This window comes from Ictidomys tridecemlineatus, chromosome 11 (genome assembly GCF_052094955.1).
Source record: "Ictidomys tridecemlineatus isolate mIctTri1 chromosome 11, mIctTri1.hap1, whole genome shotgun sequence".
NCBI classification, from domain to species: Eukaryota; Metazoa; Chordata; class Mammalia; order Rodentia; family Sciuridae; genus Ictidomys; species Ictidomys tridecemlineatus.
Window position 1 is genome coordinate 21778690 of NC_135487.1, and position 14763 is coordinate 21793452.

At 35.9% G+C, this 14763-nt stretch overlaps 1 protein-coding gene across 2 annotated transcripts in view; it reads right to left on the reverse strand.

Annotated features, from left to right (window-relative positions):
* Positions 1-1631: 1631 nt before the first annotated feature.
* Ptp4a2 (protein tyrosine phosphatase 4A2) overlaps positions 1632-14763 on the reverse strand; it is a 30700-nt gene continuing 17568 nt past the window's right edge. The window contains exons 1-5 of one of the 2 annotated variants that reach the window (XM_005317733.4): positions 14500-14633; positions 10966-11058; positions 6732-6862; positions 5475-5549; positions 1632-4057 (exon numbers count right to left, since the gene is read on the reverse strand). In XM_005317733.4, the coding sequence (XP_005317790.1) occupies positions 3949-4057; positions 5475-5549; positions 6732-6862; positions 10966-11058; positions 14500-14595 (504 nt within the window). In that variant the 5' untranslated portion in view covers positions 14596-14633 and the 3' untranslated portion in view covers positions 1632-3948. Of the gene's footprint in view, positions 4058-5474; positions 5550-6731; positions 6863-10965; positions 11059-14499; positions 14634-14763 lie in introns of those variants that run through there. The other variant, XM_078025820.1, reaches the window with a different exon arrangement.

Consider the following 14763-nt stretch of genomic DNA (forward strand, 5'->3'; position numbering starts at 1 on the left):
AAAAGAACTTTCAAAGAGGGAATAATCAACCGTGTCCTGTTAACAGGTCAAAAATATTGAGAAGCAAGGCACAGTGGCACTTGTCCGTAATCCCAGCAACTCAGGAGGCTAAGGCAGGAGGATTCCATGTTCAATGACAGCCTCAGCAACTTAGCAAGATGCAACCCAAAACAAAAAGAGCTGGGGATGTTATTCGATGGTAGCGCAACCCTGGGTTCAATTCCCAGTACTGGAGATTTAAAAAAAAAAAAACTAATGAGAATTGACTATTGGATTCAAGTGCCACAGAGGTTCTGATGGTGTATATATGGGAAGTTCCCATGGAATTAATACCCTCATTTTAAGTGCACTCAAAAGAGAAAAACAGAAAGAACTTCGGAGTTTTGCTATGAAAGGCAGAAAAGAATAGTAGTGGAAGGTGTAGATGTGGGTTTAAACAAGATTTTTAGAATGCAAGAAATAAGAACATGTTTGAAAGCTGATGAGAATGATTTAGCAGAAAGAAAAGATAATGAACAGGAGAAGGAATGCCTAAATTCGGGCCCTTTGAATAAGAAATGGAACCTAGTCACAAGAGGAAGAGCTTTAACTAAAAAAGATGGAGGCAGAGTGCTTGCCTAGCAATGTGTCAGGCCCAGATTCAATCCCCACCATTAGAAGGGGAAAAAAAAAAAAAAAAGAAGAAAAATCTGTAACTAAAGTGTAGCACAGATGCAGGTGGGTGGGTAGGAACCTGTGGAAGTTTTGTTTCTATTTTCTAAGCTTATGGGGTTGGAAACTGAGTGATGATGTATTCTAGTCTTCAAGGAGAATAGAAAATGGAAATAATGTAGTAGGACTATGAGATCTACAAGTCATGACAAAGACCAAATCAATGCATTCAGTTGCACAAAATTTAAATAAGGTAGGACACTGAACTTAACCTAAAGTGGAGTCTAACAGTATAAGGAGACAAAGCAAGGCAATTTTATGTAGCCAACAGTGATTATCACAGTGGACCACAGAATCTAAGCTAGGTAATAAGGTTAAAATAAGATGAAAATTGGACAGGCAAAAAGATCAATGAATTATAGGTAACACAGTGGTTCAACCACCCATTATGTTTATGTCTACATATCCAATTCCCCTCTCTAGACTGAGATACTCCAAAGTAGGATCCGTCTTACCTTTTAACTCTTAAATACTTTGAACACACAAGCTATCCAGATGTATAAATGCAAACTCATAATTAAAGGGAAATTTCCTACCCCCAAACCCTACGATATGTAAACTTGCTATTCTCAATTGCTCTTCAAGGGTTTAAATAAAAACTTGCATTGCTTCATCAAAGTTTATTAATGCTTCATTAAAATTTGTTTAGGTGTTAAAAAAAATCCTTTCAAATGAGACAAGATGCTGAATTCCCACTGTGGTGAACTAAACCAGAAAAGTACCAGTTCTATCTCAACTATGGTTAAGTTTTCCCTTATTGAACACCTGGATGGTACAAAATCTTTGTACTTCCCAACCTCAAATTTCACCTCCTTGTAGTAAATTAACAGGCACAAAACAGATCTTCAGAATAGCAAGAGAAAAGGGGCGCAAATGAAACTCCATTTGGAGGTAGAGGGGAAAAAAATGCACAAAGAACGTGTAAAATATGTTTTATTGTTCTTTAAAAGGGTTCAGGGTTTGGTTTTAAATCAGGCTGCATACCCTTCATCAGTCTGACATCTCTCTCACCATGTCAAACTGGCTTCAGCTAGCAATACTTTATTAAATCCAAAGGAAAAAAATGTTTTGATGGGAAAAAATCCAGTTCTGAGAACAATTAACATTAGTCTGTAATTTAAAATAAAATGAGGGCTAATGTTTCACTTTGTTTTATATACCCTTCTTCTCGCTTAGAACCAGGAATGTAGTTCTCCTAACTCGGGCAGGCACTGGTACTGATGGAGGCTGCATGCATGTGAATGCACACACCTATACTCCCCCCCGCCCCAAACAACATTCAGAGGATGTCAAATGGAAAAGGTTTCTGATGGCATTGATCCAAAGAGTTGAAAGCATATCTGAACTTAGAGGCTATATTTTGATTTGATCTCGAGTCTGTGTTAAAGGAATCTATTGTCATGTTCAGAAATAAAAAAGAATTTTGGATAGTACCATCATTTTTTTACTTGAAAATTCTAGAAACAATGTCAAAAAGCACTATTTTGCTTTGTTTGCTGGGATGAGGGAAAGGAGAATCTACAGATTTGTATTTAGTTAAAAATCGAAAACAACTCCGGCAATAGGAAATAGGCAGTTCACATAGCCGGCCAACGTCTGAGGTATCATCAGTGAGAGACGAGGTCCTGTGCCATTCCTACTGGCCTAGCTGACACTAACACAATGGAAAGCTTATGGCTCTGCACAGCAAACTCCAGCAAGACAAGATGACTCTAAGCCTGTATTCAGAGCCTTAGAAGCAGGGCACTATTATTTAATATTTAGGTGAAAAGAGTGCAAGAACCCCTGATGGTGCCCTTCTACTTGCTTTGTCAATACAGCCTGGTCATAACTGCCTTCTGCAAATGAGGAGAAAAACAGCTTTTCTTTCTAAATCAGCACATTGAACCCAGCAGAGATTTGCAAAAATGCTACTATACCACTTCATAAGCAAAACAGTCCCTTTGCTTCTCATTGGGTTGCCTGGTATCTTCTACCCTGTTTATAGCATTGCTGGTTCTGAACCAGTGACTTTTTTTTTTTTTTTTTTATCTCAAAAAGAACCTAGAAAGAAAATAACAAGGCAATCAGTGGTTCAACTGAACTATACATATAGGGAATAGTTTGAAAAATGATCACCACAGGCATTTCTCAAGACCTAAATATTGTGAATTTGCTGTTGCTCCTCTGACCATTTCCGAAAATTCAGAGTACAATTAAGTCCTGAAGTAAAAGTTTTAAGCTACCAGTATTCCCTGACATCATTAGACAGAAAATCAGAGTAGTGCTATGGTCCACAATTCTACTCTTTGTAGAGTGTGCTAATTCTCGGCCTTAACATATTTTTAGTAATGAACTAGAGCCGTCCTCTTCAGAAAACAAATTTCTGGGATACTCACTTAGCATCATTGGTTGGTAAAGAGAAGAATTCTACTCTCAGCTAAGTTCTTTGAGAATAAACATTCCTCTTCAAATGCTATTTGCCCACTAATTTACCAAAACAAAAGTTTCTTGGCTACTTTGCCTAATGTTAGATCAAGGCTTTGAGGAAAAGAAACTAAGATGAACACTCCATCATCAGTAAAGACTAAAACCACCTGCATGCCTTTTTTTTTTTTTTTTTTTTTTGGTGTTTTTTAACTTTTTTTGTTTGTTTGTTTTTCCTCTAAAAGTGCCCAGATGGGCTTAAGGCTGCCAGACTGCACGCAAATCTACAGCAATAAGGGCTTCTCCTAGTCCATCTACAATGTGTATCAGGGGAAAGGAGGGGACAAGAGAAAACAAAGAAGAGGGGGAAAATGCACCTCTTTCCTCCTCCCAAATATCCCACCACAGGGAAATCTATGTGCCAAGCATAATGAAAGATGTGCTCCCCAAACAGGTGGTTCTGCACAGGCTAATATTCTGCTGGTTTTCCTTAAGAGACCTATTCTGAAAAAGTTAAAAAAGACAGGAGATATTAAAATAATTCGATCCTGGCAGAAATTAAAACTCCAAAACCAGGAGAAAATCATCCTTCACTGAATTAATCCCTTTTTTCTTTCTTTTTTTTTCTTTTTTCTTTTCTTAAACATTTTATTCACGTTATAGAGGGATTTCTTATTTGTTTACTTTTTCCTAATTGTTAAGAAGAGTGGTTGAGGAGTACTGAATCCAACACTATTTCGATGACACAGGTAAATTCCAGATTCACATTTCCAGGTACCAAGAGTTCCCTCTAAATGCCACAATCACATAAGCCTTCGTTTGTATTTCTTTCTACTGAATACAGCAATGCCCATTGGTATCTCTGAAGCGTAATCGCATCTTAGGTCGATATTTCTCCAAGTAAAGCAGCTGTTTGGAATTGAATGCTCCCCTTCTTTTTCTGAAAATAAAGAATGGCAAATTTTTACCAAGTAATAAAAGAGCTTTCTGACTTACTTAAGATGCATTATTTATGGCCTAATGTCTTTCTAACTCCACCCTACTGAAAACCAACATATCCCACACCACATCCCTTTTTAAAGATTTCTAAGTTGCCAACATGAACTTTCTGAGCTTTCCTAGAACAAATTTTTTTCTTCTTTGATTAACTCTCATTACAATATATTTAAATAAAGATCAGAATGGGCTCCATATAGTGACATATGTCTGTAATCCCAGCTACTAAAGAGGCCAAGGCAGAGGATTGAAAGTTTGAGGCCCATTAACTAATAAAGACCTTGGTCTCAAAACTTAAAAAAGTCTGGGATGCAGCTCAGTGGTAGAGCGCTTGTCTAGTATATGCAAGGCCCTGGGCTCAATTCTCAGGACACGCCCCCAACCCCACAACCCACACCACTATCAGAATGGTTTATCTAGACATCTAACTGTATTCTTCCCAATTAGATTAATATATTCTTCAGACTAGAATACCAAGTATTTATGATGCTTTAAAAAAAAAACACACACATACATTCAGATGAAGCAGCAGGTTCAAGACATACACAGATGGCAAATGGCATTCACTGAAATAGGTCACTGTCTTGGAGCTACTACCATATAATTCATGCCCTCTGACACAGTCTTTTCTCTTTAGAGTTGAGCTGGGGACCGTGGCACACATCTGTAATCCCAGCAATTTGGGAGGCTGAGGCAGGAGGATTGCAAATTCAAACCCAACCTCAGCAACTTAACAAGGCCCTAAGCAACTTGGTGAGATCCTGTCTCAAAATAAAAAAAAGGGCTGGGGATATGGCTCAGTGGTTAATAGCACCTGAGTTCAATCCCTGGTACCAAAATAAGAAGAAAGGATTGAAAATGCAAGACAATAATTGACAAAAGAATTATGGACAATAAAATGCCATGGCCTATTATTTCAGATCAATGCTAAGGTTCTGTCTGAGTACTACCATCCTAATTTTGTGCCTGAACAAGAGTATAGGGTGATTAATCTACTTCTCTATACATTCTTCTTGCCTCTTGGTAAAGCAAAGTTGCATATGGAAGGTATTTTGGAATCTATTAAAAGGGCACTAGATCAATGAGACACTAATTATTCATTTTCAAGATTCCTACATGTTCAAACTACATAGTGAACATATTCTACAATGTCCAAATTTGACGCCCAAATCTGAAAACCTTTAAACTTAGGAGTTGTAGAACTGAGTCCCTTTATCACTTGTTTGAAATTTTGTATACCTTCAAAGAATTACTTTAAGCCAAAGCCAGCAACTTATTCCATACTACAAATACTTTTCATAATTCTTTATCAAGCACGATCTTGCTTTATATGTTTCTAAACATAAAAACTTCATACTCACTGTCTTATAAACTGAACTGCATCTTCATACTTCATTCCACATTCAATCAAAGCAAGTGCAACCAGCACAGGTGCCCTGTAAAAAGAAGCCTAGTAAATATCCAAAAGTATTTGGAAATTAAAGATTTTGTAAAACCCAGGATTGCATATTACCAAAACAAAACAAAGTTTGAGCTTTAACTTCTTCCATCTACTAACATATCTGATATTTTCCAATACAGTAAAAATCTCTACCATTATACTATTACCTGTTTTTAGTAAAGCACTATATTCTAAACCTATAGTAAGATATCTTTACTTTTTAAAATATCACATTATAACTCCAGATTTTCTCATTATCTATTATCTCTATTTTTTAAAATCTGAGAAAACAATGTTTTAAAAAAGTCCATTACAAAGCATCAACTGTATACTACCTAACTAGTACAACTACTAGTAATTGCCCTAGCCAGGAACAATGGCACATGCTTATAATGCCAGCAATTTGGGAGGCTGAGGATCGAAAAGTTCAAAGCCAGCCTCAGCAACTTGGTGAGGGCCTAAGCAACTTAGTGAGACCCTGTCTCAAAATAAAAAGGGCTGAGGGTGTGGCTGAGTGGTAAAGCACCCCTGGGTTCAATCCCCAGTACCCAAAAGAAAGTAAAATAAAAAACAAGATTGCTCTAAGAAAAGTTATAATACTATCATCATCAGCCTTCAAGAAACTGGACCTTCTGAGAAAAAAAAGTCCAAACTAAAAAAAGGGTTAACAGCCTTAGTCACCACCACCTTGAGGCAATGGCAGCTTACACTAATGTTTTGAGTCAAATGCACATCATAAATTTGCATTTAATCTGCTGTTGATGAGGGTGTTGCAACTTCATCCCAGGAATAATTCCTAGTGTCTATACATCTCCTTTTAAGAGTTTAATTCAGTCATGTGCTTTCCACCTGTAAACTTTCCACTCATCTCAATCCAAAATTAACCAAGTTAGAGTCCTCAATCTCTAAAATGATTTTAATTCTGTTGCCCATTCCAATTATCTAAATCTTCAATTACTTGAAATGGGGAAAAATAAAAACTCTTTATAAGTGCAATATGCTATCAGAATCAGACAAACAAAAAATCATTATACTAATTTTTGCTCTCATTTCTTTTCCAATAATTTAATGTTATTTAGAATAATACATGCAAATTTCTACCAGAGTGAAATATTCAATGGCTTACTCAGGCATGATAATGAATTCAGATTAATAAGAGAAAAAAGTAGAAGTTTACCTTCCCAATCCTGCAACACAATGCACTGCAACACAGCAACCTGGCTCTTCACGGAATTTGGTTTTTAACAAGTTCAGCCAATCATCTACTATCTGATTAGGGGGTGGAGCTCCATCATCAAATGGCCAATCCTAAAAAGAAATTATCTCTTACATCAAATTATATTTTCTCCAAGTCTAACATCCTAATGAAGAAGAGCTGCACAGAATAGATAGGGCAGGCCTAATTGAACTATGCCATATGTACCTGTTCTTACAACAATTCTGATCATTGCTTAAAAATTACCTAAGACTGAAATTTAATTTGCCAAATAAATTAGTCTGCTCAATGAAATGCAAAGTGTCACAACCATCTAAATTTATCGTACAGAAATCTCTTTATCAGTCATAAGAGCTAATGTTTTCCCAAATATTTTATCTGAGCAGTAGACATACTGGGAAAAAAATACAATTAAATCCAAGAGAGTATAAAAGAATAAACACATATCAACATGATTTAAAAGTCCACTCCGGCAAAGTATACCAAACTGGAGTCTCATTAATCTCTACAAGCATTTTTGAGAATTATCTTCCAGATGACTATATCTTTTCTTAGAGAAAGACTAAATTCAACATTTAGTGAATAAAAACACACTACCATCTTTATCTTATTAAAAAAAAAAAAATGAGGCTGGGGCTGGGGCTCAGTGGTACAGCACTTGCCTAACATGTGTGAGGCAATGGATTTGATTCTCCTCACAACATATAAATAAATGAATAAAATAAAGAAGTCCATCAACAACTTAAAAAAAAAAAAAAAAGGATGCCTATAATCCCAGCAGCTCAGGAGGCAGAGGCAGGAGGATCCAGAGTTCAAATCCAGCCTCAGCAACGGTGAGGTGCTAAAAGCAACTCAATAAAAATCCTATCTCCAAATAAAAATACAAAATAGGGCTGGGGATGTGGCTCCGTGGTTGAGTACCTCCAAGTTCACTCACTGGTTTAAAAAAAAAAAAAAAAAAAGGCAAGTAGCAAAATTTTAAATCTCTGACTAAATTTTAAATCTTTGTCGTTTAACAAAGACAATATCACATAATAAGCTCCTGAGCAAATGGAGACCATGTTCTCAAATATCCATTTCTCTTCTTGAACTCATTAATTTGGGTTGTATGCAGGAGTTTTTTCTTCCTTACTACCTAGCAAGAGGTCTTGAGAAACCTACACAAATGGGCAGAAATCATATTTTACACACCCTCTCTCCTCTCAAAGACTGAAATGGAAAAACACCATTGGGGATTTTTTTTTTTTAAACAAGGCTATTCTAATGAGACTGACTAAGAACACTTTAAGATACTAGAGAAATAAAAAAGCAACAGAGCACTAAATTGATTCTGTACTCATTATTGGCACCACTAGAACACTTCACGTAGTCCATTAGCCACAACAGCACATTATGTTTGAATTGTCAACTACACCCCACAATTAAAAGGCTGTCAGTGTTATTATAAATGTCACTACAGAATTTAACTGTAAACAGCAGTAAAATCATAAGCACCTTAGTCAAGAGCTTACTTCCTGTAAACGCCCTTAAAATGCACCTACTTAAGGAAAATAAAGTTTCCCTTACTCATGTTCCTTTAAAACACACACATACACACCCCCCAAAAGAATTGCTGAGCTAGGGGTGTAACTCAGAGATAAGAGTTCATGCCTAGCATATTGGAGGCATGGGTTTAAAAAGTAAAAAAGAAAAAGCATTCTTCATTTAGAAATATCTGAACCTTAATACAGCTAAAACTAACATTAGTTAGTCCCTTCAGTGACCTTTTATTTGAAAGAGCATTCAAAGGATTAAAAGGTCTTATATGTGGGGGAAGGTCCTCTTACAGTGAAACATTCCAAACTCTCTTCACCTGGCAAATGTAAATTAACTCCATTTTAAAACTCTGTGTAAGAAAAGGAAATTTCAAGTTTAACACTAAATATCCTTGTTTTTTCAAGCTTAAATTAAACCTTTAATTTTATCTGATAATAGCTATTTAAAACAAAACAAAAAGCTAAATTTAAAGGCCTGAAATAAGTCCCAGACCCACCATTATCTTCTACAAACTAGTTTGGGTTCTTTAGTTCATTTTTATTTCATGAAAATGTTTACTAACCTTACTGATTCAATCCAAGGTCACTTTCTCACCCTGCCACACATCAAAACAAGTTTTCTCATCTATCCACTGGAGAACATACTCAAAAAACAGGGAAATGAACTTGCATTTGACTTAATTTCAGAATTTAAATATTTGTTTTATTTAACAAAAACCAAAAACCCCACAGAGCTGCATTTTATATGTTTCCATTTACCCTCAGTGATTTCCGATCCATGGACTATAAATTAGAAATGGAAATGCAAGCATATGATCATGCCATACTACTAGAAAAAAGCAGCAGCAGCAGCTGAGGGGATGAGGCACACCTGTAATCTCAGTGACTCAGGAGGCTGAGGCAGGAGAATCACAAGTTCAAGGCCAGCCTCAGCAATCTAGCAAGGTCCCAAGCAACATTAGCAAGACCCTGTATAAAAATAAATGACTGGTTCTGGGGTTGTGGCTCCGCAGTAGAGCACTCACCTAGGTTCAATCCTCAGCACCACATAAAAATAAATAAATAAAATAAAAGTATCATGTCTAACTACAACTGAAAAATAAATAAATAAATGGCTGGGCTGGGGTTGTGGCTCAGTGACAAGAGCGCTCGCCTAGCACATTCGAGGCCCTGGGTTAGACCCTCAGCACCACATAAAAAATAAACAAAATAAAGGTATTGTGTCCAACTACAACTAAAAAATAAATATTTAAAAATTTAAAATAAATAAATAAATGACTAAAAGATGGGGGGTTGGGGATGTAGCTCAATGGGTAAAGCACCCCTGGGTTCAATCCCCAGTACAAATAATGATGATGATGATGATGATGATGATGATGATGATGATGATGATGTCTGGCTATTTCATTTTTGTTTTTACAAAACTGGAAGTGAGGAAGCTTTATGGATCAGACAGGACAACTTCCTTACTAAGAGAAAACTTATTCTTCTAATTAACTGCCTTTCCAACCACTGACCAATATAATAAATAAAAATTATGGAACTACCTCTCAGTAAAAGGTATAAATATAACCTTGAACGAATATCTTCCTAATTACTTTCTTCCTAATTATTTACAAAATTTCCATTTCTCTTATGACCTTGCCTTCCCACAATCGAATCAAATAGCTCTATCACACCTAACTATAGACTTTATTTCCTAATATGCCCCTAAAAGCCACTCCTGGGATTTCAGACTATTATTTAGGGAAGAAGGTAAAAAAAAAAAATTAACTAATCTGAGTCTTCCATCTTCTTAAGGAAATAGCATAAATATTACAGAGGAATTTAATTTAAAATAATTTCAACCACTTTGTACTATTATAAGAAATTTAATCCCACAAATATTTTTTTAAAAAAGAAATCAATCAATCAATCAATCAACCAAAGTGTCAGAAACTATGCTGATCATTCTGGAACAAGATGACTTCTCCCACTCCTCCTTAACCTCTTCTCCCACTTTTTATCCCCTACAAATTTTCCACAAAATATTAAGTAAATAATCTGGTACTTGCAAAGTGGCAGATGATATTTCCCTATGTTAGGTAAGAATACCTGATACAAATTATTTCCAGTTACATTCAAATAGGTAACATAGAAATGAAAGCTAAGTACTATATTAATTTCTTAAAGATACAAAATGAAATTTTCCATTTTCTTGAAATAATGTATACCCAATTTTGCTTTTTTATTTGTTGAAAATACTCTGCATTTGTAGGCTTTAAGAACACACTGAATAAAACTGCCAATTAACGCAAAGAAATTTTATTTTATTTTTAGAGATCGAACAGGGTATCGAACAGGGTCACTTAACCACTGAGCAATGTCCCCAGCCCTTTTTACTTTTGAGACAGGGTCTCACTAAGTTTCTTGGGATCTCCCTAAATTGCTTAAATTGGCCTTAAACTTGCCATCTTTCAGCCTCAGCCTTCCAAATCGCTGGGATGACAGGCATGCACCACCACACCCAGGTGATCCAAAGGAATTTTAAATATTGTTATCAATATTTACTATTATAAGCTTAAAAAGCAAAATTACTGAACACCAAGTTTTATAAATATCTGTATTTGAAAGGTACAACTTATTTGTCACAAAATAAAACTAAAACACTACACACTCACTAGAACGTAGATTCCTTCTTTTTCAACTGGAGCTTTATCATATGTAGCATCACAAACTCGAACCAAAGTTGTCACTCCATACTTCTTAAGTTCCTTTAAAAAAGAAACAATTATAAGGGAATTTGCTTTTAGAACTAGCATCCAAAGCTTAGAAATGTAGTATTATAAAACAGTAAGACATCTTATTAAAAAAAAGAAAAAATCATTCTCATTGTAATAACATATAAGGGACACTCAGTGGAAGGTAAATAAGACATATCTAAGGGTTATTTGTTAGCATAACACAAAACCCTTAAAAGTTCACATGCACTTAGTCCTAGAGATTTTACTTCTGGGAATGTATACAAGGAAATAAGTAAGAACATACACAAAGATACAGGCAGCAATAAGTTCATCACAGACTATTTGGAACAGTGAAAAACTGGAAATAATATTAATGGTACCAAAACAAGAAAATTGGTTAAAGGGGACGAGGCATATTAATGCAGTGAATGCTATGACAGCTACTGAAAATAATACTAAGGGGGCAGGGACAATATTTTAAAATAGCCAGACAAGGTGGCACACCTATAACCCCAGCAGCTCAGGAGGCTGAGGAAGGAGAATTGCAAGTTCAAGGCCAGTCTCAGCAACTTAGCAAGGCCCAAAGCAATTGAGAAAGACCTTCTCTCAAATTAAAAACAGAAAAAGGGATGGGATGTAGCTCAGTGGTAAAGGACACTTTAATTCCCCAGAATCCAAATAAATATATATCATGATCCTATCAATATGTTTATCTACAAATATGCATATGCAGAAAAAAAATCTAGAAGTCAGGTATTTTTTTTTTTTTTAAAGAGTGTGAGAGAGAGGGGGACAGAGAGAGAGAGAATTTTTAATATTTATTTTTTAGTTCTCAGCGGACACAACATCTTTGTTGGTATGTGGTGCTGAGGATCAAACCCGGGCCGCACGCATGCCAGGCGAGCACGCTACCGCTTGAGCCACATCCCCAGCCCCTAGAAGTCAGGTATTAATAATTAACTTTTGGAGTATGGAGGCACACACTAATAATCCCAGTTCCTTCAGAAGAGGGAGATTTCAAGTTCAAAGCCAGCCTGGTCAACTTAGCAAGACTCCAATTTAAAAATAAAGCCAGATGCACACATATTTTTCCAGCTACTTAGAAGGTTGAGGCAGGAAGATTCCAAGTTCAGAGCTAGTCTTGGCAACTTTGACAGACCTTGTCTTAAAAAAATAAAGAGGGCTGGGGATATACCTCAGTGGTAAAGCACCCCTGAGTTCAATCCCCCTAAAATAGACTTATTTTCTTTGTACCTTCTGGTTGGTTTTTTTGTTTTTTTGTAATAAGCATTTATTGTTTTTTTTTAAAGAATAAATAAAAGTAACTTTTTGAAATTAAGAGGGAAAAATGGTATTTAAAAAAAAAAAAACAGCCAATACAAATATAGCCAGAAGCCTACTTCTTTCCTATAAAAACCTCTGTGGGGTGAATGCCTGAACCAATGACTACCTATCTTCAAGGGACCACCATCTTTTTATAGTTGCAGGATAGTGGCCACTTCCACTTTTGGAGTTTACACCCAAGGAATCCACAGGCTAAAAATAGTATAACATAACTCTGCCAGACTTAAAAGTGACTGAACAACCTGAGGACACAAAGACCTTGGAATCAACTTGTATACTGTGTACATGAAGCTAAGAACCTCAAAGAATTATAAGTATAAAATAAGCATCAACAAAAATATTCAAGACTGGGGCTGTAGCTCAGTGGCAGAGCGCATGCCTAGCATGTGTGAGGCACTGGGTTCAATCTTTTAGCACCACAAAAAATAAAACAACAACAACAACAACAAAAAAGGCATGCTGTCCATCTACAATTACCCAAAAAAAAGAAAAGAAAAAAAATAACAGTAATATCCTATAAAAGTACCCATTGTTGAATTATCTCAAGTGTAAAGTTATTTTTAATTGTTCAAAGTCTGACTTAGGAAAGTTATAAATATTATATTAATGAGTTTTAAAAATCAGTTTTGAAATACAAATAAAATCCCACTAAAATAAACTCTAGCTAGATGCAGTGGCCGAGCCTATAATCCCAGTTACTCAGGAGACTAAGGCAGGAAGATCCCAAATTGAGGCCAGTCTCACAATTTAGCAAGACCCTTTCTCAAAATAAAAATAAAAAGAGCTAGGGAGATGTTTTGCTCTGTGGTAAGATTGCACCCCTGGGTTCCATTCACAATATCACAAAAAGCAAAAAACTGAGGATGGGGGGTGGACAACCTGTTGATACCTTCAATCGCTGTTATTCATTGAATGGTTTTCAAACACTTGAAATCCCAGAGGCCTGGGACGCAGAGACAGGAAGATCACAAGTTCAAAACCAACCTCAGCAATTTAGAGAGGCCCTAAGCAACTTAGTGAAACCATGTCTCTAAATAAAAATATAAAAAAATTAAAAGGGGCTGGGGACGTGCCTCACTGGTTGAGCACCTCTGGTTTCAACCCCTGGTTCTGAGAAAAAAAAAGTTTATGACATGATTTTGTGAACAAGTCAAAAAACCTCTTTTGATGGGGCTGGGGATGTGGCTCAAGCGGTAGTGCGCTCGTCTGCCACGCGTGCGGCCCGGGTTCGATCCTCAGCACCACAAACCAACAAAGATGTTGTGTCTGCCAAGAACCAAAAATAAATATTAAAAATTAAAAAAAAAAAAACCCACCTCTTTTGGCCTCTCCTATGCCACCCATGAAATGAGAATCCCTAGGAAATCAACAAGCTAAGTCTATTCCATACATACATCAACAGAAATCACATTTAGACTGAATAACCTAGATATGATTGAAAAATTTATAATGTAAATGTTTACCAAATGAAGTAAAGCATTTCTCCACTACCAATGGCAGAGGGATCAAGGATCTGATATAATCTTCCTCCAAGTTTCTGTACTTTGTATGATGGCTGCTATTATTAAGTAGTTCTGGAGTGACTTTTCATCAAGGGTGGTTAGAACATTTGAGGTATAATGTGGGTTTTAGTATGACAGACCTGGTTAAGTGCCAGTTTTGCTACAAATAATGTGTCATTATTAGGCAAGTTACTAAATGGCTCTGAACCTCAATTTTGTTATTTGTTAGAAAGAAATAATGGTACGTATACCTCAGAGGACTTTTGTATACGTCACCTTAAGCACAAATATGGATTACTGCATAATAAAATAGCTTACTGTTAATGTTGACTACATGCTGTGCTCAATAAATGTTATTTTTATTATTGAAAGGATGACCAAAAAAGCTGTATATATATATAAAAAAAGACACAAGAAAAAACTGTACTAGATAATCTCTATGTATTCCCAAATTCTATTAGCATTCTTTCAAAAACCTATTATAACTAATTCAACCTAATTCAGGTCAGTTCTGGTAGGTTAATCTTCCAAAAATTACAAGGATTTTTTGAAAAAACAAGGTCAATCTTTAATGAGATTTTTACCTACATATCAATCCAAAAAGTAGACTATGCTACAATCTTACCTCTGTGAACTTGTTGAGAGTTGCATTGGTAGGGTTGTGAGTTATCAGAAAACGCATGTTCTCATAGGAGATCTCCACAGGGGCTGGACGGTTCATTATGGCAAATAAAAAGTGTGAGCGTGCGTGTGTGTGTGTGAGTATGATGGGGAAAATTGGGGAAAAAAAAAATCAATAAATCTTGAAATGTTTCACAGCAGAAAACATTAAAAAAGACCACTAAAATGCCTATTAACAATCAGTATTCTCTATTCAACTTGTTTATTC